The following is a 22271-nucleotide window of genomic DNA, read 5'->3' as shown; positions in this document are numbered from 1 at the left end:
CTCCAAACTGAATGTCAGAATGGGAAAGAAAGGTGATTTAAGTAATTTTGAGCGTGGCATGGTTGTTGGTGCCAGACGGGCCGGTCTGAGTATTTCACAATCTGCTCAGTTACTGGGATTTTCACACACAACCATTTCTAGGGTTTACAAAGAATGGTGTGAAAAGGGAAAAACATCCAGTATGTGGCAGTCCTGTGGTCAGAGGAGAATGGGCCGACTGATTCAAGCTGATAGAAGAGCAACTTTGACTGAAATAACCACTCGTTACAACCGAGGTATGCAGCAAAGCATTTGTGAAGCCACAACACGCACAACCTTGAGGCGGATGGGCTACAACAGCAGAAGACCCCACCGGGTACCACTCATCTCCACTACAAATGGGAAAAAGAGGCTACAATTTGCAAGAGCTGACCAAAATTGGACAGTTGAAGACTGGAAAAATGTTGCCTGGTCTGATGAGTCTCGACTTCTGTTGAGACATTCAGATGGTAGAGTCAGAATTTGGCGTAAACAGAATGAGAACATTTATCCATCATGCCTTGTTACCACTGTGCAGGCTGGTGGTTGTGGTGTAATGGTGTGGGGGATGTTTTCTTGGCCCACTTTAGGCCCCTTAGTGCCAATTGGGCATCGTTTAAATGCCACGGCCTACCTGAGCATTGTTTCTGACCATGTCCATCCCTTTATGGCCACCATGTACCCATCCTCTGATGGCTACTTCCAGCAGGATAATGCACCATGTCACAAAGCTCGAATCATTTCAAATTGGTTTCTTGAACATGACAATGAGTTCACTGTACTAAAATGGCCCCCACAGTCACCAGATCTCAACCCAATAGAGCATCTTTGGGATGTGGTGGAACGGGTGCTTCGTGTCCTGGATGTGCATCCCACAAATCTCCATCAACTGCAAGATGCTATCCTATCAATATGGGCCAACATTTCTAAAGAATGCTTTCAGCACCTTGTTGAATCAATGCCATGTAGAATTAAGGCAGTTCTGATGTGAAAGGGGGTCAAACACAGTATTAGTATGGTGTTCCTAATAATCCTTTAGGTGAGTGTATATTTTAGCACTGAGTATGAGTATTTGTGAAGTGAAAATGTGTGTGCATGTGTGTCTCTGTGTTACCTGAGGACTCTGCACTAGTAGCTCTACTCTGTCTCCTGCCTGACGAATTGCCTCAACGGCTTCTTCATGAGTGAAATCACTCACATCTACACCTTGAACCTGCAAAAGCACACATTAAAAATACAATGTGTGAAGTTCCTTCTCCCAAGTCTCTCATTCCTTTCAATATACTTCTACTTTCAAGTAAACCAGTTTGCCCCAGATTTTCTTTAAACTAATCTTGTTATCTAGTTTATTTAGGTCACAGTAGGAGTGATGCATTAGCTTATTATGACCAGCAGATGGAGATCATTATACGTCACCCAATTCCTATCACTGTTCATCAACATTAACTAGCCTCAGCCTCATGCCGTCTGATGAATATTTCACACAAAATTTGCAAGAGCAGAGTAAAATCAATCTGACTATCTGATTGTGATTTTTTTTTCTATACCCACTTTCAAGTTGTTTCAAACTTGTATTTTTTTCCTTTCGCAAAAAGAGAATTTTTGAAAAATCTCCTGGCCTGACCTTTTCAGTATAATGAAAGGGAATGCATTAGGGCTGTCAAGCTCCAAAATTACAAAGAAAAGAAAAGAAAAAGAGTAGTTATACAGAATTAATACACATTAAGAGAATATACGGTTACACTTTATTTTAATGCGATGTTTTTACTGTGTAATTACACAAAATGTAAGGCATAACATTAGTTAACTACATGTACTTACTATAGGGGTTAGGTTAGGGTTTGGTTTAGGGCTAGTTGTTTGAAATTATGCACACTGAAAAAAAATTATATGATCAATAAGTTATGACAACGTATGTTTTTGCATTGCTTTAACTCATCAAAATAAATGAAGCAATTTTCAAACTTTTTAAAGTTATACAAGATTCAACTCATTTTACTTAAAAATGTAAGTAAAAATGCAACTTTTTTTACAGTGCATAATTTACTGTTATTATTATTATAGTAAGTACATGTAAGGTGTACTTTACACCATAAAATAAAGTGTTATACTTAAGTACTAATTTTTTTTTTAATTTAATTTAAAATATCAATTAAATGAAAATTATCATTTAAATTTATATTAAATGCAATTAGCTATTAGTCTTTATATGTAATTTCATAATTACTTCAATTGTCTCTGAAATACTGTTTAAGTGTCCTGCCGAATGTACTGTCAAGCATATATGGTAAAATAAAAATACTTTCATGTCATTTCTGTTGAAACTTCTATGCCATGTATAACTTAGCACGTTCATGTGCTTTATATGTTGATCAACACATCAAATAAGTGTCTTTAAAACACAACAAAGGATTAAAACATACTGGTTTAAAATGTAATTGAAAGTAAAACTTAATTTGACATTACAAAGTTCACACTTTTCAAAACTGTATTTGAGTGCAGTCATGAAAGTCTATTCTCTTTAAGGACATTTAAGTGGCTTTTTAAAATTAATATTATATTATCTGCATTGCACAGTTTTTGTAAAACATATACTTTGATTTGAAGTACAGTACAAGCGCACATTCAATACATTCAAGTGCTTTTCATCAGATAACTGAGAATGTACTTTTATGATATCTTTATGGTGCTTTGTTGCATCCTTTTAAATGCTTGGCAGCCCGAGTTCTCATTTACTTACTTTTTAAGAGTGGTCAGAATAAAAAATAAAAAAGAAAGAAAGATTTTTTTTTTTTTTTTTGGTGCAGGTTTGGAATGAGGCAGATATTGACAGAATTTTCAGAATTACTTTTGGTGAATCATATTTTAAAGTAATCTTGAAATTAAAATGGACAATTCTGATTTTTTTATGGAAAACGTCTCGGGTTATGACTATAACCCTTGTTCCCTGAGAAGGGAACGAGACACTGCGTCGTTGAAAAACGACTCTTTGGGGACGCTCCCTAAGCGTGCGCCTCTGAAGTATGAATGAAACTAATCCAATCCTGATTGGTGTTGCGTCGTGACGTAACATGTGACGGCATAACCGGATGTATAAAAACGGCGCTGATGCAAACACATACCAGCCTCGCGATGAAGCAAGACGCTCTAAGGCCTCTAGGGGCGTGGCAGGACGACGCAGTGTCTCGTTCCCTTCTCAGGGAACAAGGGTTATAGTCATAACCCGAGACGTTCCCTTTCGAGGGAACTCGCACTGCGTCATTGAAAAACGACTCTTTGGGGAACGAATGCCCACTATGCCACGCACCGGAACAAGGCCCGCCCTAAAGTGAAACTGAAACAGGCACAAAACTAGGACGAGAGCACTCGCGCACCAGGCGTACTAGGGAGGTGCAGACCATAAAACCTGATAAAGGTGTGCGGGGTAGCCCAACCGGCTGCCTCACAGATCTCCTGAAGAGGCACGCCCAGTTGGAGAGCCCTAGAGGAAGCCATGCCTCTAGTCGAGTGAGCCCTAACGGCCAAAGGTGAAGGCATATTGCGCACCTTGTAGGCCTCGGTAATAGCCTGAACAATCCAATTACTAATAGTTTGTTTGGACGCAGGGAGCCCCTTCTTAGGTGACCTAAAACACACCAACAGTTGGTCCGACCTCCTCCAGGAAGAGGACCTCTCAAGGTAAATGCTCAACGCTCTGACAGGACAGAGCAAATGGAGCCTCTCTTCCTCTGCCGACACATGAGGTGGAGGATGAAAAGCCTGAAGGACTGTAGACCGTGCCACATTAGAAGGCACCTTAGGCACATAGCCCGGTCTTGGGTTCAAAATGACCTTAACTCCGCCAGGTGCAAACTCCAAGCAAGCTGGCGTTACTGCCAGGGCTTGGAGATCTCCCACCCTCTTAAGGGAAGTAATGGCTAAGAGGAATGCCATCTTGAAAGTCAGATCCTTGGGTGACGCCGACTGAAGAGGTTCGAAGGGGGCAAGGGATAACCCCTCGAGAACCACTGCCAGGTCCCAGGAGGGAACCATGGACCTGGTTGTCGGTCTCATCCTCCATGTACCACGGAGAAAACGTACAACCAGTTGGTGCCTCCCCAAAGGCCCATCGCCCAGTGGTGCATGGAAAGCCGCAATGGCAGCCACGTACACTTTAAGCGTGGATGGGGAGAGACCCGCAGAGAAGCGATTTTGAAGAAACTCCAGAACTGAAGCCACCGGGCAGTTAACTGGATCTAGCTCATGTTCTCTACACCAAGTGGCAAAAACATTCCACTTGAGGCCATACAATCTCCTAGTAGACGGAGCCCTAGAGTTAAGTATGGTATCAACCACCCCGTCTGATAACCCAGCATTTAAGTACTGGGCCCCCTCAGGGGCCAGACCCACAGCTTCCACAACTCTGGGCGAGGGTGGAAAACTGTGCCCTCCGCCTGAGACAACAGATCCCTCCTCAGAGGAATCTGCCACGGCGAGTCTATCAGGAGTGATACGATGTCTGAAAACCATACTCGGGCCGGCCACAACGGGGCTACCAGAAGAAGACTGATGCCCTCCTGACGGACCCTCTCTAGGACTCCCGGAAGCAGAGCAACGGGGGGAAAAGCGTACAGGCGAAGCCTCGGCCAAGCCTGTACCATGGCATCCAACCCCAGCGGGGCTGGATGGGTGAGGGAAAACCAAAGGGGACAGTGGGACGTCTCTTGAGACGCGAATAGATCCACTTCCATAGGTCCGAACCTCTGCCATATTAGCTTCACCACCTCTGGGTGAAGTCTCCACTCCCCGGGCCTCAGCCCCTGCCTCGACAGGATGTCTGCTCCCCGATTCTGAACCCCCGGGACATATATTGCTCTGATAGACAATATTTTCCCCTGGGACCAAAGAATAATCTGATGCGCCAATCTGGATAGAGGGCGCGATCTGAGTCCCCCTTGTCGGTTCAGATAAGCTACCACTGATGTATTGTCCGATCGTACTAGGACATGGTAACCCTTGATGTCTGGAAGGAAGCTCCTCAGAGCCCTGAACACAGCCAACATCTCCAGGCAATTTATATGCCAAGAATGATGATGGTCCTGCCACAGACCCCTGGCAAAGCGGCCGTCCATGACCGCGCCCCAGCCAGTGAGGGAGGCGTCTGTCGAAACGGTTTTCCGGCGACACGACGCTCCTAACACTGGCCCTTGGGACAGGAACCAAGGTTTCTTCCATATTAATAGAGAACGAAGGCATCTGCGCGTTACTCGGATTATACGAAATGGATTCCCCTTGGGGGAAAACCCCTTGGCTTTCAGCCACCACTGGAGGGGCCTCATATGTAGAAGACCCAAAGGTATAATGTTGGATGCCGCTGCCATGAGGCCCAGCATCCTTTGAAACCTCTTCACAGTGATGGGCTGGCCTAGCTTTATCCCAGAAACCATTGTCAGGATGGACTCGATTCGTGCAGGAGACGTGTGCCCGCATCGTAACCGAATTCCATACCACGCCCAAAAACGTTGTTTTCTGAGCTGGTTCCAACACGCTTTTTTTCGTGTTGAGTCTCAACCCCAATTCCTGAATGTGGCCAAGGACGACATCTCGATGCCAAACCGCCATTTCCCGAGACTGGGCCAATATGAGTCAGTCGTCGATATAATTCAGTATACGGATGCCCTGAAGTCTCAATGGAGCCAGAGCTGCATTGCTCACTCGCCATACTTTCACTTTCAAACAGACAATACAACACCAAATAAGACAGACAGTTTTCAACAGATAGCGCTTGCTGAAGAGCGAAAGCTGGTATGTGTTTGCATCAGCGCCGTTTTTATACATCCGGTTATGCCGTCACATGTTACGTCACGACGCAACACCAATCAGGATTGGATTAGTTTCATTCATACTTCAGAGGCGCACGCTTAGGGAGCGTCCCCAAAGAGTCGTTTTTCAACGACGCAGTGCGAGTTCCCTCGAAAGGGAACGGAAGTATTTTTTTTATAAACAATTTGTCAGTGCACATTCTTTTTTATATATATAAATTCATGTGCCCTCAAAATCTTTAATTAAAATAACTTCCCCTCCCTCTTTCAACGACATCTCTTTTCTTCTCTAATGACGTGTTTACTGGCACGAGGGCGGGACATCCTGTCACTCACATGAGATCACAGCAATAACAAACTAAAATGATACATCAATTCAATAGACAAAATCAAGTCCTGCCCTATATTTTGTTTTTTTCGAGAAGCTGTTTCACTCAGATTTATGTCACAATATGGAAAAATAGGCTATCGCAACTTCCGTTTTATGCTAGCTTTAATCATAGGATTATTTTCAAGGTTTTCATGGCATCAAATCTGAGAGGATATTAATTATATTCTGCTTCGTGTTTTGGGTAACACTTTATTTTACAGTGCCCTTGTTATACAGGTTACATGTACTTACTATAACAGCGACATATTAATAATTACAAGCAACTAAATCTAAACCAAACCTTAATCCTAACTCTAACCCTAATAAGTAGGCTAAATGTTGTTTATATTACTCAGTACTTATATGTGTAATATACATAGTAACAAATAAATAAAAAAAATCTTACGTCTTTACGTCTGAGAAATAATTGGTGCTTTCAGCGTTCTTCTGATCACAATTCTTTTCTGACAGTTTCTTCAATGTTTTTTGTACAAATAGTCATTATTTGAGCAAGTTTTTTCTGTTATTGATGTTTCAGACATTGTCTTCTTGTCTAAGTGAGCAGTTCTTGGCTAGAATAAGCACTAAAGCAGACCATAGTTAAAAGCTACTCTTTAATAAAAACACACACACACCTGAAGAATTCTGTCTCCTTTCTTTAGAGTGCTGTTGTGTGCAGCTGGACTGTCCTCCGCGATATGTTTTATGAAGATGCCCCGTCTCATTTCTCCATTGCTCAGTCGACTGCCCATACCACGACCCCCCACCACACTGAAGCCAAGGCACGTGCCCCCAGCCCTAAATAATGTCACTCTAGGACACAGGAAAATATCCTCATTACACATGAACATACTAAATGTGATTGCTGGACTATTTTGTTATTTAATTGATACCTTCTAGGCTGACTCCATGAGCTACGATCTTTCCCATGTGTCTCTTCTTCATCTTTTCGTCTGTCTTTTCCTCTCCCTCGTCTTTGTCCGTTCTCACTCTTTAAGGTTTTTTTTTCATCCTTCACCTCACATTGTTTTATTTGACTGTGGTTAACTATTCTTTCATTCTCTTCTTCAGCTTGAGTCTTTCCATTTACTCCTTTTCCATCTACTGTACTTTGTTGCTCCGAAATGCATTCTCTAACACAAAGCAAATATGCATTAAAACACCATAAGAAACAACTAAACATACAGAAAAAAAAAAGAAAAAAAATTAAATATCTCAGATTCCTTACAGGGGTTCAAACGGAAGGTTCTGTGAGAGCCGGGATTGGACAGTAGCTGTTCTGTGTATTTCCATTTCCTCTTTTGATTGGGCGTAGCTGGCTCTGTGCATGTCCAGGAAGGCAGCAGGTACGTACATCACACTGAAATACACCAAAACACACAAGAACAAGCAAAAAAATGCTTTGACTGAAGCTGTATTGATGAAAAATACAAATCCAACAACAAATGAAATGTGCTACTTGATAGATAATCACTTTTCTTTACATTTTTTAAAATGAGTTTTATCTCTCCAACTCCAAATCAATAAAGATTAAAATACTTATAGTCTAATAAATGAAATTTGTTTTAACTAAAACCAACAATCAAAAGTTTAGGGTCAGGAAGTTTTTATTTAATACATTTTTTTAAAATAAATGTATACTTTTATTCAGCGTGGATGCATTATATTGATCAAAAGATCAAGTACAAACATTTATAATGTAAAAAAATATATATATTTCAAAGAATGTTCACGATTTCCACAAAAATATTAAGCAGCATAACTATTTTCAGCATTGATAATAATGAGAAAAGCGTTTTGAGCACCAAATCAGCATATTAGAATGATTTCTGAGGGATCACGTAAAACTAAAGACTAGAAAATACAGCTTTGTCATCACAGGAAAATTACATTTTAAAATATATTTAAATCGAAAAATTGTTTTAAATTGTAATAGTATTTCACAGTATTATTGTTTTTACTGTATATTTGACCAAATAAATGCAGCCTTGATGAGCACAAGAGACTTCGTTCAAAAACATTTAAAAAAAAGAAGAAAGTCAGACCCCAAACTTTTGTAATAAAAAATGTGTTTGTTTGTTCATTTATATCTGAACAAACTTATTGGTAACACTTTACAATGATGTTCCATTAGTTAAGGTTTGTTAATACATTAACTAATATTAACTAACAATGAGCATTTTAGTTCAAGTTAATTTACTAATTTTGATTTTAATAATGTATTAGTAAATGTTAATAAATGTATTAAAAAATGCTTTAGAAATATGTGTCAGTGTTAGTTCATGTTAACTAATGTAGGTAACAAATTTTAACAAATTAAACCTTGTTGTTAAAGTCCCTGTAAAGGCAATTTCAAAAAAAAATTCTAAACACATTATAAATGTTAGAAATGTATTGCTAAAACATATTACAAAGACTGTGAACTGTGAAGTACTGAATTGTGGAGTTAGATCGTTAAACAGTTTTTCACCATTGATATTTTACGGATTTTCTGGGCGGGGCTAAAACAGGGCTCGATGACGCACTGGAGCCCTTGAGCTCCTGGACACGCCCCTACTTGATGACGCTCTGAGGCCACTGAGGCTGGCCGCTCCTAACAATATTATAGAGCACATTCACATCAGTTTGCCGCTCAATCGCGAGTTACTGTCAGTACTATTATTAGTAACACAGCCTACAGATTGCTAGCTACTAGCTATGCCTTCGTCACGGAAACGCGTACTACCTGGATGCGATCACTGGATCACGTACAAAACAGATCGGTGTCCTTGTTTAAATTTCCGAAAAACGATTACATCAAGAAGAAGTGGATTCATTTTGTGAAGAGCCACCTTGATGGAGAGCTGAGGATCACCGCCAAAACCCGCCTCTGTAAGTGATCATTTTAAACTGGATAGTTTTATAAACTTTCGTCGGGGATAACTGTCTGGGATTCACTGATAATCCGCTGTTACTGGTGAATGGGGCCGAACCGACTCCCGCCTCAGCCTTCATCCTCCCGTCGTGCCCACCGTGCGAGCATCCATTCCGGCTGTAGAGTTGAGTGAGGCGAGTCGACGACGGCAGCTTTCCCGCGAGTGGGCGTGGTTTCAGCGCAGCCAGCGGACACGCCCCCAGCGTTTGAGAGCAGAGATTACTGCTCATTTTTTCAAGATTTTGATAGCTTATTTTATGTACTTGCTGGCTTTTTTTATCATTCAAATTTGGCTGGGTGACTAATAACACATTTTTCTGTGGTGTGACAAACTCAAAACACATACTTAATTTTGACTTTACAGGGACTTTAAGTGTTACCAACTTATTTTGTGGAAATAAAAATAACACTATTTGTTTAATATAATATAATAAATGTTATTCTAAATATTATAATGTTATGGTTATCTTGTATAGTCATTTAAATGAGCTTTATATAAAAACAGAACTAGAAATCGATGTTACATTCTCATTTAGCCAAAGCTGTGTGTGTGTGTGAGCACCTGAGATCAGGTCCAATCAGTGAATGTCTGCGTAGCATAGCTCTGGCTTGTGCATTGGTCAGGTTGGTGGAAGATTCTCCATTGATGGCTACGATTCCATCACCCACTGCCAGTCTCCCGTCTTTACTGATCGACCCGCCATGAACCACAGAGCGGATTATGATGCCTGAACCATCCCTTAAAGCACTCACTGTCATTCCTACACACACACACACACACACACACACAGTAACATAAGGCTATGTGCTTGTTTTGTCACAAGTTGTCAAATGTTTTTTGATTTTATATTTTTTGTTCATTACCTTTAACATCTTTGCTGTTTTTTAATTGTTACACTGTTACACCATCCAATAAACTGAATTTTGTTTTGTGGGCATGTGGACATTGCTTTTATGTAGCCAAGACTATAAGGTATGTGCCTGTACAAAAATAGGCTTTCAAAAATAAACCTACATTGGAAAATATTCACTGAAGAAGTAAAAAGTGTGACAATCAGCCCCGGGCCATCACATACGAGTTATTTTAAATGTACATACGCATATCATAACCAACAAAAGTGTGTTAAAGTGTGACAGTGAGTGTGACAGGGGAATTTTAACCACATCAGACATTCCCTTATTTTAAAACTAACAGTGGAATATCATCATCATGGGGTATGTAAATGTCATTTACATACCCCATGAACCTCTCAACTGTCTTACCGATTCAAACTCTCTTATTCAAAGAAAGTGTCGGTGCACCATGTAGAGTCAGTGCGTTTGAGAGGGTCTTAAAACCTCTCACTCACCTTTCATGACATATTAAGTGGTGGCTTTGACTCAGTGTTGTATTAAAATCACAGCGTGTTCCTTCAACAATTCATTTTACGATTATTAAACTGAGCTTATTTTCTACATAATGAACTTCAAACCATGCCGTTGACATCATTGTGGGTGTTAAGTGACTGGTTGGCTTTGTACTACATTTCAGCTGTAATAAATCGGTTTAAATTGCTCTCAATTTGAATAATGCACCATGCAAGCCTATTTTAAATATAATATGCTGCTGATTTATGAATAATTAGTCCACGCAAAGAGAAAAGACAGGCAAAATAAACAGATGTGAGAGCTAACATGCAAGGAAACACACACCAAACATGGAGACAACACTATGGTCGTAAAGAATTTGAGATTCATTGATTTTTAAGTTTTTATTTTCAATTTGAACATCCATTTATCATGTTTTGTGTCTGAACAGTCAAATTACAGTACAATCATAGTGCGCTAGTTACAGCAGTGCACATCTGACCATGTAAAGCACAGCACAGGACAGAGATGAAACAAGAGAACACCAGAACAAAAGACACACAATAAGAGACACAACACATCACGATTTATAATCTCCATTTCATCATTCAACATAAATTACTGACTGTAACGTCAATTTAAAAATTAAGATGAAACGGGAGCTTGGAATTGATGAATTAAATAACACTCATGCAGAGCTCTGTGTCAAATTGGATGAATATTCATTGGAATAAATACTTGATCAAAAAGAAAGAGAAAGATCAAGTTTTAATGGGAAGCCATGACTTCTATATTCTTCACTGAGCCTTATGGTTTTGCCTTTATAAACACTGCAGGGCTGAACAATTTGGATGGCCCGAGGCCAGTGTGTGCTTCGGGCAGCTGACAGTGACAGCACTTACCCTAGGACATGTATTCTGTGATTTATTCAACATCATTGTTGCAAATTCTGCTAAAATATGTCTCCATATATTCCATATGGAGCTGACATTGATAAAGTTGTGTTCAAATTGTAAGTGGTTGATTTGTGAAAATCATAGATGCATTAGTAAAAATGGGCAGCACATTTTTAACAAATCACTGTGTGCTGTATTTTTTTGGTCAAAAATACAGTACAATCTGTAATATTATGAAATATAATTACAATATTATTTAAAACAGCTGTTTTATGAAATGTATTCCTGTGCTGGCAAAGCTGACATTTTTTGCATCATTACTCCAGTCTTTAGTGTCATGATCCTTCAGAAATCTTGCTGATTTGGTGCTCAAGAAACATTTATTATTATTATCAATGTTGAAAACAATTATGCTGCTTTATATTTTTGAGGAAACCATGATACATTTTTATTTTTTCAAAATTCTTTGATGAATAGAAAGTTCAATTGAACAGCATTTATTTCAACTAAAAATATTAAATTGGACACATTCAATCAATCAAAAAAGACATTTAAAATGTCACAAAATGTTTCCAAAGGAATACCATACTATACTTAAAGGGACAGTTCACCCAAAAATGAAAATTCTGTCATTAATTACTCACCCTCATGTTGTTCCAAATCTGTAAGACTTTCATTCATCTTCGGAACACAGCTTTTTTGTTGAAGCTCTTTTTGATGAAATCTAAGACCTTTCTGTCCCACCATTGACAGCTACACAACTGACACTTAGATGCTTCAAAAAGTTCATAAAGAGATCGTAAAACTAATCCATAGGAATTGAGTGGTTTAGTAAAAATCCTCTTGAGACTCGATCCTTTATATGATGAACAGATTGAATTTAGAACATTTAAACATTCATCAACTCACATAGGAAAAGGAAGCTCAAGCATGTTTGCTTGACGTGTGAGAACCAGTGAGGTTCATTCTCATGTTACGCAGCACCTTTGAGCTTCCGCAAGGACCAATGAGGTTTGTTTTTGCTCATCAAGCAGGTTCGGTTGAGCTTCTGTTCGCAGATCAATGTTTAAATGTGAATACAAGACTGAATTAAATCTGTTCATCATATAAAGCGATCAATCTCTTCAGAAAATCTGGACCAAACCGCTCAAATCATGTGGATTACTTTTACGAACTCTTTATGAACTTTTTGAAGTATCAAAGTTTCAGTAGCGTAGGCTGCCAATGGATGGACAGAAAGCTCTCAGATTTCATTAAAAAGATCTTCATTTGTGTTCTGAAGATGAACGAAAGTCTTACGCGTTTGGAATGACACAAATGTGAGTAAATGATGACAGAATTTTTATTTTTGGGTGAACTAACCCTTTAATAATATCTTACTTTTCCTTGTAATAAGAATATATAAATATTGTGGTAGGAACAGGGAAAATCATGGTACTATTACCCAGCAAAAAAAAAACAAAAAAACCTTTTGTTGAGCTTTGCAATGCATTATGTATACTTTGACTTGGCTGAAAACGTCAGAAAAAAAAGAGATATAAATCACTACTCTTTAAAACCATAAATACAAACATGTAAACTAAAGTACATGCTAAATAGCAAAATAATTATGCAAACCATCATATCATATACTAATACAAAGTGTTACATCCCTACTTAATATAATGCATGTGTAGCTTCATCTGGGATAGTTTGTGAGGTGTTTTAAGATCCACACCCAGAGCTGCACCACATACACACATAAACAACATCAATACACACATGCAAACACATGTTTTACAGGTCTCTCACAGAGTTCACTTCTCTGTGAAACATACTGAGGATGTATAAGAAGACAGACAGGAAGAGTGTAATGAACAGGGTTAACATACCCAGACTGGAGTTTCCCCTGACTACAGTTATGCTTCTCTCATAGCCACTAGTGGGGATGGAGACGGTTTTAGCATCAGCCTCCATCTTGCTGTTCTGACAGTGGGAATTTGTCTGGAACACAAACAGAGAAAAGCATCAGGCATATTTATTCAGTGAAATTGCCTATTTTCTTTGCATATGTGATAAACGGAAAGCAAAAAGGATCTCTGGAGCTGCTAAGGACCCTTTTAAACATCTGTCCTTCAGCAATGCTTCATTTCCAGTGTTGAAAGTGTTTATTTAGGACACAGGCATCCAGATCTCGAGAGACATCCCAGTAGAGTTGGTGCCAGCAAATGTGTGACTGAATGACATTCATAGCAACAAGAACAATCCTCTGATGAGTCATTTCTTACACTTTTTTTTAAAGTCATCAACAGATGATGTCAGGTACATTTCTTGTTGTCAAGACAAGAAACGCAATTTTCTAATGCTCACAAACTTCTACCAAATCCAATGCCTGGCTCAATGTATCAAACCCAGAACATAGCCCGGTTCCAACATGACCTCTTGACAAGGGCCACATGCAAGTAATATGTTTTTGGTAAATATACTAACATTAAAAAGTTTGGTGTCTGTAATATTTTTTTCAAAAAAAAAATATTACAGACATATAGTGTATATGTCTATAGTGTATATGTCTATAGTGTTTTTCAAAAAAAGTGTCTTTACTATGGCTGCATTTGATCAAAATACAGTAAAAATTTGAAAACAGCTATTATTGTTTAAAAACTTAATAAATGATTAAATTGTTAATATATTAGATTATTGAAAAATAAACAGATGAATACAGAAAAATACATTACTGTTCAAATGTGATGGGTGGGTAAAATGTTTGTTTTTGAAAGAAGATTCTTTTGCTCACCAGGCTGCATTTATTTGTTCTAAAAGAAACAGTAATATTAGAGAATATTGGTAACACTTTACAATAAGGTTCATTAGTTAACATTAGTTAACTACCTTAGTTAACATGATCTAAGAATGAACAACATTAATTTCAACATTTACTAATACGTTATTAAAATCAAAGGTTGTATTTGTTAACATTAGTTATACTGTGAACTAACATGAACAAACAAAGAACAGCTGGATTTGTATTAACTAACATTAACAAATATTAATAAATACTGTAACAAATGTATTGCTCATTGTTAGTTCATGTTAGTTAATACATTAACTAATGTTAACTAATGAACCTTATTGTAAAGTGTTACCAAAATATTATTACAATTTAAAACAACTGGTTTCAATATTAATATATTTTAAAATGTAATTTATTCCTGTAATGGCAAAGCTGAATTTTCAGCCTTCAGAAATTATTCTAACATGCTGATTTGGTGCTCAATAAACATTACTTTTATCAATGTTGAAAACAGTTATGCTTCTTAATATTTTTTGTTGAAACTGTGATACTTTTTTTCCAGGATTTATAATGAATAGGATGAACAGAAAGATCAAAAGTACATAATTTGAAATAGATTTTTTTTGTGACATTATAAAATGTCTTTTCTGTCACTTGACTTTAATGCACACTTTCTGAATAGAAGTATTTCTTTTAAAAAAATCTTACTGACTCCAAACTTTTGACCGGTGTATGTTAGTACACGATAAATTAATATGGTGACAATATACAATAACATTACATTTTACTAACATTAGTTAATGAATCAGGTTTCATGAACTAACAATTAACATTTTTACAGCCTTTATTAGCCAAGGTCGGTTTACTTGGCGCCATGACCAAGTTCTGCGATGTTTGGCTTTAGCATTGGAAGGCAAGCGTAGTATGACCAATAAGTTGCCGCCTGTTCTAGCAAAAAATTACACGCAGAAGACAATATTCCTCCACCCAGGCGAGCAACCACCAAGAAAAGGTGTCAAAACCAATTCTCGCCCAGGACAACTGGAAGCTGCTAGGGACTGGAAAATGCTGGCTGATCTTGATCAACGGCTTATTTTTCCACCTGAGATTGCCACCACTAACCTCCGACCAGATATTGTTTTGTGGTCTGGATCAACACGCATTGTTCAACTGATAGAGTTAACAGTGCCATGGGGGGATGCGGTAGATGAGGCATATGAGAGGAAGAAACTGCGGTATGCTCATCTGGCCACTGAAGCAGAACAGCGAGGATGGAGAGTCCAGGTTTATCCAGTGGAAGTGGGCTGTCGAGGATTTGTGGCACACTCTACAACCCGGTTCCTCAGAGACGTCGGATTCAGTGGCCAAGAGTTGCGTCGCACAGTAAAGAACTTATCTGAAGCAGCAGAGAGGAGCAGCAACTGGCTGTGGTTGAGACGGAAAGATTCTGGCTGGCTGTGTGGCCGCCACGCTACGGTTTCGTAGAATTCTTGAAAAACTCGAAGAGTCTGTTGGTTTATTTGTATGGTTTGCATAGTAATTACAGTTATTACGTTCCTGTGTATATTGCGTGAATGAGGGTTGGTGTTTGGGCAGATATTGTGATTTGCGGTAGGTAGTATGCCATACGGAACCATTGCCACTGAACGCTTTAACGACGACAGGGGGGCTGCCTTAGTCAAACGGGTTGGCGCGTATGGTTGGGTTGCGGAGAGATTGTGAGATTGCGGTTAGGTCACACGTGAACTACGAGGAAGGAGCAACCTCAGCAGCAGGAGGGATGTAAAGGTCAGTAAGCTGGGCTGAGTTGAGTGGGGGACGAAGGGGGGTGACTCTGGGACGCCAGGGTCACTGTCGAGCCCTCTTGAGGTGTCGTGGGCTAGTCGACGAAACACTGAGGACGGAAGGTGCCCACTTGAAGACCCTAGAGATGTCCCCTTCTGGTCCACTGGGGAGACCACACTGTAGTTGCAGCCGTTGTGTGTACTGACATGCCAAGTATACTGCAGCCATTAACGCCGGACAGAAGGAGATTCACATCACCATATGGATAGAAGTGTAAATAGATGGAGAGATGGAGAGAGAGAAGCATAGGTTACTGTATAGCTACGTCTTAGTTTGTGCTTATCTTGGCGAAAGCCGAGTACAAATCAGCATGAGGTTTAACATCTACTCTCGTGTAATGGAAATCATTAATCTAGCTTAATGTGATTTAGAAATATATGATTGTTCATTTTTAATTCATGTTTGTTTATAATAGATTAACCAATTAATAGATCTTAAAATGTTAAAAATGTATTAGTAGATGTAAAAATTATTAATAAATACCATAAAAGCATTATTTATATTTATAGTTTATTATAAATATTGCATATTATAAATATTGCACTTATTCTAATAATAAGTTATTATTATTATTATTATTATTAGAATAATAAGTTAGAATAATAATATTCTAATAATAACAAAACGTATTATTCTAACTTATTATTCTAACCCGTACGGGTTCGGGTCTATATTTTAAATGATCAGCCGGGTCCGGGTCAAGTCCGAATCTATTATTTCGGGTCCCGGGTCTGTTTAACATTGTATGTAATACCCGTGTGATCGGAGTCATCGGACTCGGAGAACACCCGGCCGTGATCAGACTGAGTCAGTCAGCACTCCTTGAGTTTTTTTGTAACTTGCAACTTGTAAAATTAGGAAAAGAAAAGTGGGAGCCAAAAAACCCCCAAAAACTCTCTCTCTCTCTCTCTCTCTGCCGTTAGAAGCAGAGCGCGCAGACTCAGAGTTAATGCAAATGCACGGTAATAATGGATACCTTCATGAGCGATGTGCGAAAAAAGCTAAAAACCAACGAGTATAAAGAGGTAAGACCTATGGGCACCTCTTCTGTCTGGGCATCTTTCATGCATATTGTAGACAAACATGAGAAAAAAGTAAGTGCAGTTAAGTGTAAGATGAAAAATGCACTAAAGCCTGCGCAAAGGATTTAAGGGCCTTTAGCATGTTTGAAACTCCCACGTTCACCGACCTGGCGCAGAGAATATTAGACACGGGAGCAACACATGGCCGGTGTAATGAAGGGAGACTACGGCTCCTTAAATTAGGTAAGACAAAAAGTTGTATTTTTCGCAACTGGTTTATTGACTTGTAATAGCAGTTTAAGGTGGAATATGTGACAATCGGGTCCAGTCGGGTCTGTGTCTTCCCGCCGAGTTCGGGTCCAGCTTTTAAATAATAGACGGGTCCAGGTCTGGTCCGGGTAGTACATTTATGGCATTTCTCGGATCTACACGGGTCCGGGTCCAGCTTTTGAAATAATAGATGGGTCCGGGTCGTTTCGGTGTAGCACATTACGGGTCTCTTTCGGGTTCGGGCACAAATTTTTTGACCCGTGTAGACCTCTACTGTGACGGATACACATATGGACTAGCCAAGCAGGGTAGTACAACATATGGCAGTCTCTGAGGTGGTTCCAGTCTAATTATAGGGGGGAAAGAACACCAGCAGAGACGACAGATCGGGCTCTGTCGAGGGAAAGACATGGTATCGTCCGCAGAGGAGCCAATCGTGGAGGAATACACATATGGGGTCGCCGCAGGGACCGCTATATATGGACACCCAGCCTAACACAGCTTCCACAAGCATACGAGTGTAGGCCTGGCATCAGACGCTCCGCAACGTCTGACTGCCAGAGGGGTGACGGAGGAACTCACAGGGTTAGCCATTTCTGGGGAACACTACTGGAGCAAAAAGACGCACGTATCCGGCCCATGGGGGCGGGAGTGGCGTTGCAAGCCGACACTAAGAACGGGTCCCCTCGCGCTACTGGCCACTGGGGGCGAGTGTACAGGAAGATACCGGCACTACACGGAGCCTATAGAATCTAGCGAACGTGTTAGGTGTCGCCCAGCCCGCAACTCTACATATATCTGTCAGCGAGGCGCCTTGAGCCAGTGCCCAGGAGGAAGCAACACTTCTAGTTGAGTGTGCTCGCAACCCAAACTATCCAGTGGGCCATCCTCTGCTTGGAGACAGCCTTTCCCTTCTGCTGGCCTCCGTAACAGACGAAGAGATGATCTGAGGTCCTGAAGCTTTGTGTTCTGTCCACGTATAACCGCAAGGAGCAGACGGGACAGAGAAAAGCCAGGGCTGGGTCTGCCTCCTCGGAAGGCAGCGCTTGCAGGTTCACTACCTGGTCCCTAAAGGGAGTGGTAGGAACCTTGGGCACGTATCAAACCCGGGGTCTCAGGACAACGTGAGAGTTAGCCGGCCGAATTCTAGGCACGATTCGTCGACCGAAAATGCTTGCAGGTCCGCTACCCTCTTGATGGAAGCTAGAGCAGTCAGGAGCACTGTCTTCAGTGACAGGATCTTTAACTCAGCTGACTTAAGTGGTTCAAAGGGAGGTCTCTGCAGTGCGCTGAGCACCAGAGATAGGTCCCAAGAGGGTATAGAGGGGGGGTCGAGGCGGATTCAGTCTCCTCGCTCCCCTCAGGAGCCTGACGATCAGATCATGCTTTCCCAACGACTTACCTTCAACTGCATCATGATGTGCGGCGATAGCCATAACATACACTTTGAGGGTGGAGGGAGACAGCCTTCGCTCCAACCCATCTTACAGGAAGGAAAGCACGACTCTACACCATTCAACGAACAGGTTCCATTTCAGAGCATAGAGGGACCAGACATGGAGTTTCCAGAGGTCTGGACGCGGGTGCCATAGAGTGCCCCATCTCTGAGAAATTAGGTCCTTCCTCAGAGGAATGGGCCAAAGAGGTGCTGTCACGAGGAGGATGAGTTCTGGGAACCAGGTCCAGTTGGGCCAATACGGCTCAACTAACAAGACCTGCTCCTCGTCCTCCCTGACTTTGCACAGTATCTGTGCGAGAAGGCTCACTGAGGGAAAAGCATACTTGCGCAGGCCCCCGGGCCAGCTGTGTGCCAGCATATCCGTGCCGAGGGTTCTGTCGGACAGGGAGTAAAACAACTGGCAATGGGTCAAGTCCGGAGAGGCAAACAGATCTATCTGTGCGGCTCCGAAGAAGTCCCATATCAGCTGGACCACCTGGGGATGGAGACGCCACTCTCCTGGAAGCGTAGGCTGTCGAGACAGCTCGTTGGCTGCACGATTGAGCACGCCAGGGATGTGAATGGCACGAAGCGACCTCAGATGCTTCTGACTCCATAGGAGGAGATGGCGGGCGAGTAGCGACATGCGGCGGGAGCGTAGACCACCTTGGCGGTTGATGTACGCAACGGTCGCAGTGTTGTCCGTACGGACCAGTACGTGCTTGCCCTGTAGCGGCCCTTTGAGGCAGCCCAGTGCAAGGCGTACTGTGAGCAACTCGAGGCAATTGATGTGTTAATGCAGTTGAGACCCCATCCACAGACCTGAAACTGCATGCCCATTGTACGTGGCCCCCCAGCCAGTGACAGAGGCATCCGTGAAGACCACAGCATGCCTCGACACTTGTTCTAGGGGAACACCTGCCCGTAGAAACGAAGGGTCCGACCACGGGCTGAAGGTTTGGAGGCAGTGCGGGTGACGTGCATCACGCCCATCTCGGGGCTCGGCCGTGAAGCCAGGGCTGAAGCAGTCTTATATGAAGCAACCCGAGCTGCATTACTGCGGCTGCGGATGCCATATGCCCCAGGAGCCTCTGAAAAAGTTTCAGTGGAACCGCTGTTCTGCTCTTGATTGTACTCAAGCAGTTCAACACTGATCGGACGCGCTCCTCTGTGAGTCGCGCTGTCTGGTTGACCAAGTCCAACTCCATACCGAGATAAGAGATGCTCTGCACAGGGGAGAGTTTGCTCGTCCCAGTTGACCCGAAGGCCCAACAGGCTGAGGTGACAGAGCACCATGTCCCTGTGTTCGCACAACTGATCCCGAGACTGAGCCAGAATCAGCCAGTCGTCGAGATGGTTGAGAATACGAACGCTGCGTTCTCGGGGGGGAACAATGGCTGCTTCCGCGACTTTCGTGAAGACGGGCGACAGGGATAGCCCAAAGGGCAGGACTTTGTACTAATATGCCCGTCCCTCGAACGCAAACCACAGGAACGGTCTGTGTCGAGGAAAAATCGAGACATGAAAGTACGCGTCCTTCAGGTCGATCGCTGCAAACCAATCTTGTGGACGGATGCACTCGAAAATGCGTTTCTGCGTGAGCATCTTGAATGGGAGCTTGTGCAGGGCCCGATTCAAGGTTCGCAAGTCCAAGATTGGCCGTAACCCACCGCATTTCTTGGATACAATGAAGTAGGGGCTGTAGAACCCTGTCTTCATATCGGCTGGAGGAACCGGCTCGATCACGTCCTTCGCCAGTAGGACATCGATCTGTGCCTGCAAGACAGGGGCATCGCAACTCCGCACAGAGGTGAAGTGGATGCCCCTAAACTTGGGAGGGCGCCGGGCAAACTGCATCGCATGGCCGAGTCTGTTGGTACGGATAAGCCAGCAAGATGGGCTGGGAAGCGCTAGCCAGGATCCCAGACGCCGTGCAAGCGGGACCAACGGGACCACAGATGTACCCGGGGTGGGGCAGCGAGGTGGAACACGGACTCGGCTCGGGAGGCACTGAGGCGGCCCAAAGCGGAGTCTGAGTGTGTTGTACCACACTTACCTGGTTCCAGGGTGGGGCAGAGGGTGCGTGGGAAGGCTTGGTGCAATCCGCGCCCTCTTGTGACCCAGAGATCGAAGAAATTGCTCTTTTATTGAAAATGTGGGTACCGCTGGACTCCATGGAGCCAGTGGTGGAACAGAAACAAAATGAAACAAAAGATTCTACACCCGGTCCTCCTCCGGGGGAGGGAGAGGTGCGGACACTCTCTCCCGAAGAGCAGCTTCCTCCATTGCTGGGCCGCCCGTCTCAGGGCCGCTTGCCCTTATGCTTGCCGTCTGATTTAGCGGGGGCCTGGATGGGCTGGGCGCTCCTTTTGCGACCGGCCACCTGCTGCCTGGGTGGAGGCTGCTGCTTAGGCTGAGCAGGGGCGGAGGCGGCCACAGGGGGCGCCCTTGGCGACGAGCAGACGGAGGCGCCGCGGAAAACTGCTGGGTAAGCCGAAGAGGCCGGATTCAGCCATAGGTGTCGCTCCTGGACCACTAAATTGGACATTGCCCGACCCAGGGAGTGTGCAGTGACTTTTGTCGCCCGGAGGGCGAGGTCCGTCGCTGCACGCAGTTCCTGCATAACCCCTGGGTCGGAACTACCCTCGTGCAATTCCTTGAGCGCCTTGGCCTGGTAGACCTGCAGGAGCGCCATGGCATGCATGGCGGAAGCAGCTTCTCCACAGGCTGAGTAGCCATTGTCCGCAAGAGTGGACGAGAACTTACACGCCCGGGAGGGGAGGCACGGATTTCCCCGTCAGGAGGTAGCGGTCTTGGGACACAGCTGCATCGCCACAGACTGCTCCACCGGGGGGGGATCTCCACATAACCCTTAGCTGCTCCGCCATCGAGGGTAGTGAGGGAGGAAGAGGCACCAGAACGGTTTCGGGCAGAAAAAGGTGCCGTCCACGCTCTGGTAACCTCCTCATGCACTTCCGGAAAGAAGGGCACTGGGGCGGGGCGCTGAGAACCAGCACGGGACGCCCCGAGATACCAATCGTCCAGCCGCAAAGGATCGGGACACGGTGGAGGGTTCCACTCGAGCCCGACACTTGCGGCGGCCCGGGAAAGCATAGCCGTGAGCTCTGGGTCTGACTTTGACAATGCTGGCACACCCGAAGGAGGCAGCGCAGCCGAGTCGTCATCCCCAGAGGACATTAGCTCACCCTCCGATGCAGCGACCGACATTTGATCATCCGGTGGAGCTCCAAAAGAAACGACTGGGACCGCCGGGGACGGCCCAGCGCACTCTCTTGGCGGCTCCGCGGGAAGCGTTGTAGAAGAGTGATGGGCCCGAGGAGACTGGCTCGGCGGGTTACCTCCCACTGTGATCCTCAGGTCACCAAGGCTATTAACCGAAGTAGGCTTCTTCTGCTGGGCAGAAGAAGCGCTAGATCGGGGAATAAGCTAAGGGGCTCCACCTCTTTCGAGGTAACGGAGTCTCGACCGTAACGCCGAGATGGTCATGTTCCCGCAATGAGAACATGAGTCATCCATGAGCAGCATTTCAGCGTGCCTATACACAAGTTTATGAGCC

At 43.1% G+C, this 22271-nt stretch overlaps 1 protein-coding gene across 1 annotated transcript in view; it reads right to left on the bottom strand.

Annotated features, from left to right (window-relative positions):
* The window catches only part of si:dkey-92j12.5 (multiple PDZ domain protein), a 66179-nt gene that overhangs the window by 14476 nt on the left and 29432 nt on the right, over positions 1–22271 (bottom strand). The window contains exons 16-21 of the mRNA XM_056265049.1: positions 13218–13329; positions 9666–9864; positions 7418–7549; positions 7083–7322; positions 6825–7002; positions 1133–1231 (exon numbers count right to left, since the gene is read on the bottom strand). Coding sequence (XP_056121024.1) covers positions 1133–1231; positions 6825–7002; positions 7083–7322; positions 7418–7549; positions 9666–9864; positions 13218–13329 — 960 coding nt within the window. The remainder of the gene's footprint in view (positions 1–1132; positions 1232–6824; positions 7003–7082; positions 7323–7417; positions 7550–9665; positions 9865–13217; positions 13330–22271) is intronic.

The sequence above is a fragment of the Rhinichthys klamathensis genome, unplaced genomic scaffold (assembly GCF_029890125.1).
Source record: "Rhinichthys klamathensis goyatoka isolate OS25496 unplaced genomic scaffold, OSU_Roscu_1.1 h1tg000229l_1, whole genome shotgun sequence".
Lineage (NCBI taxonomy): Eukaryota > Metazoa > Chordata > Actinopteri > Cypriniformes > Leuciscidae > Rhinichthys > Rhinichthys klamathensis.
Note: the sequence above shows the minus strand (reverse complement) of the source record. Positions and strands in the feature narration are given on the sequence as shown.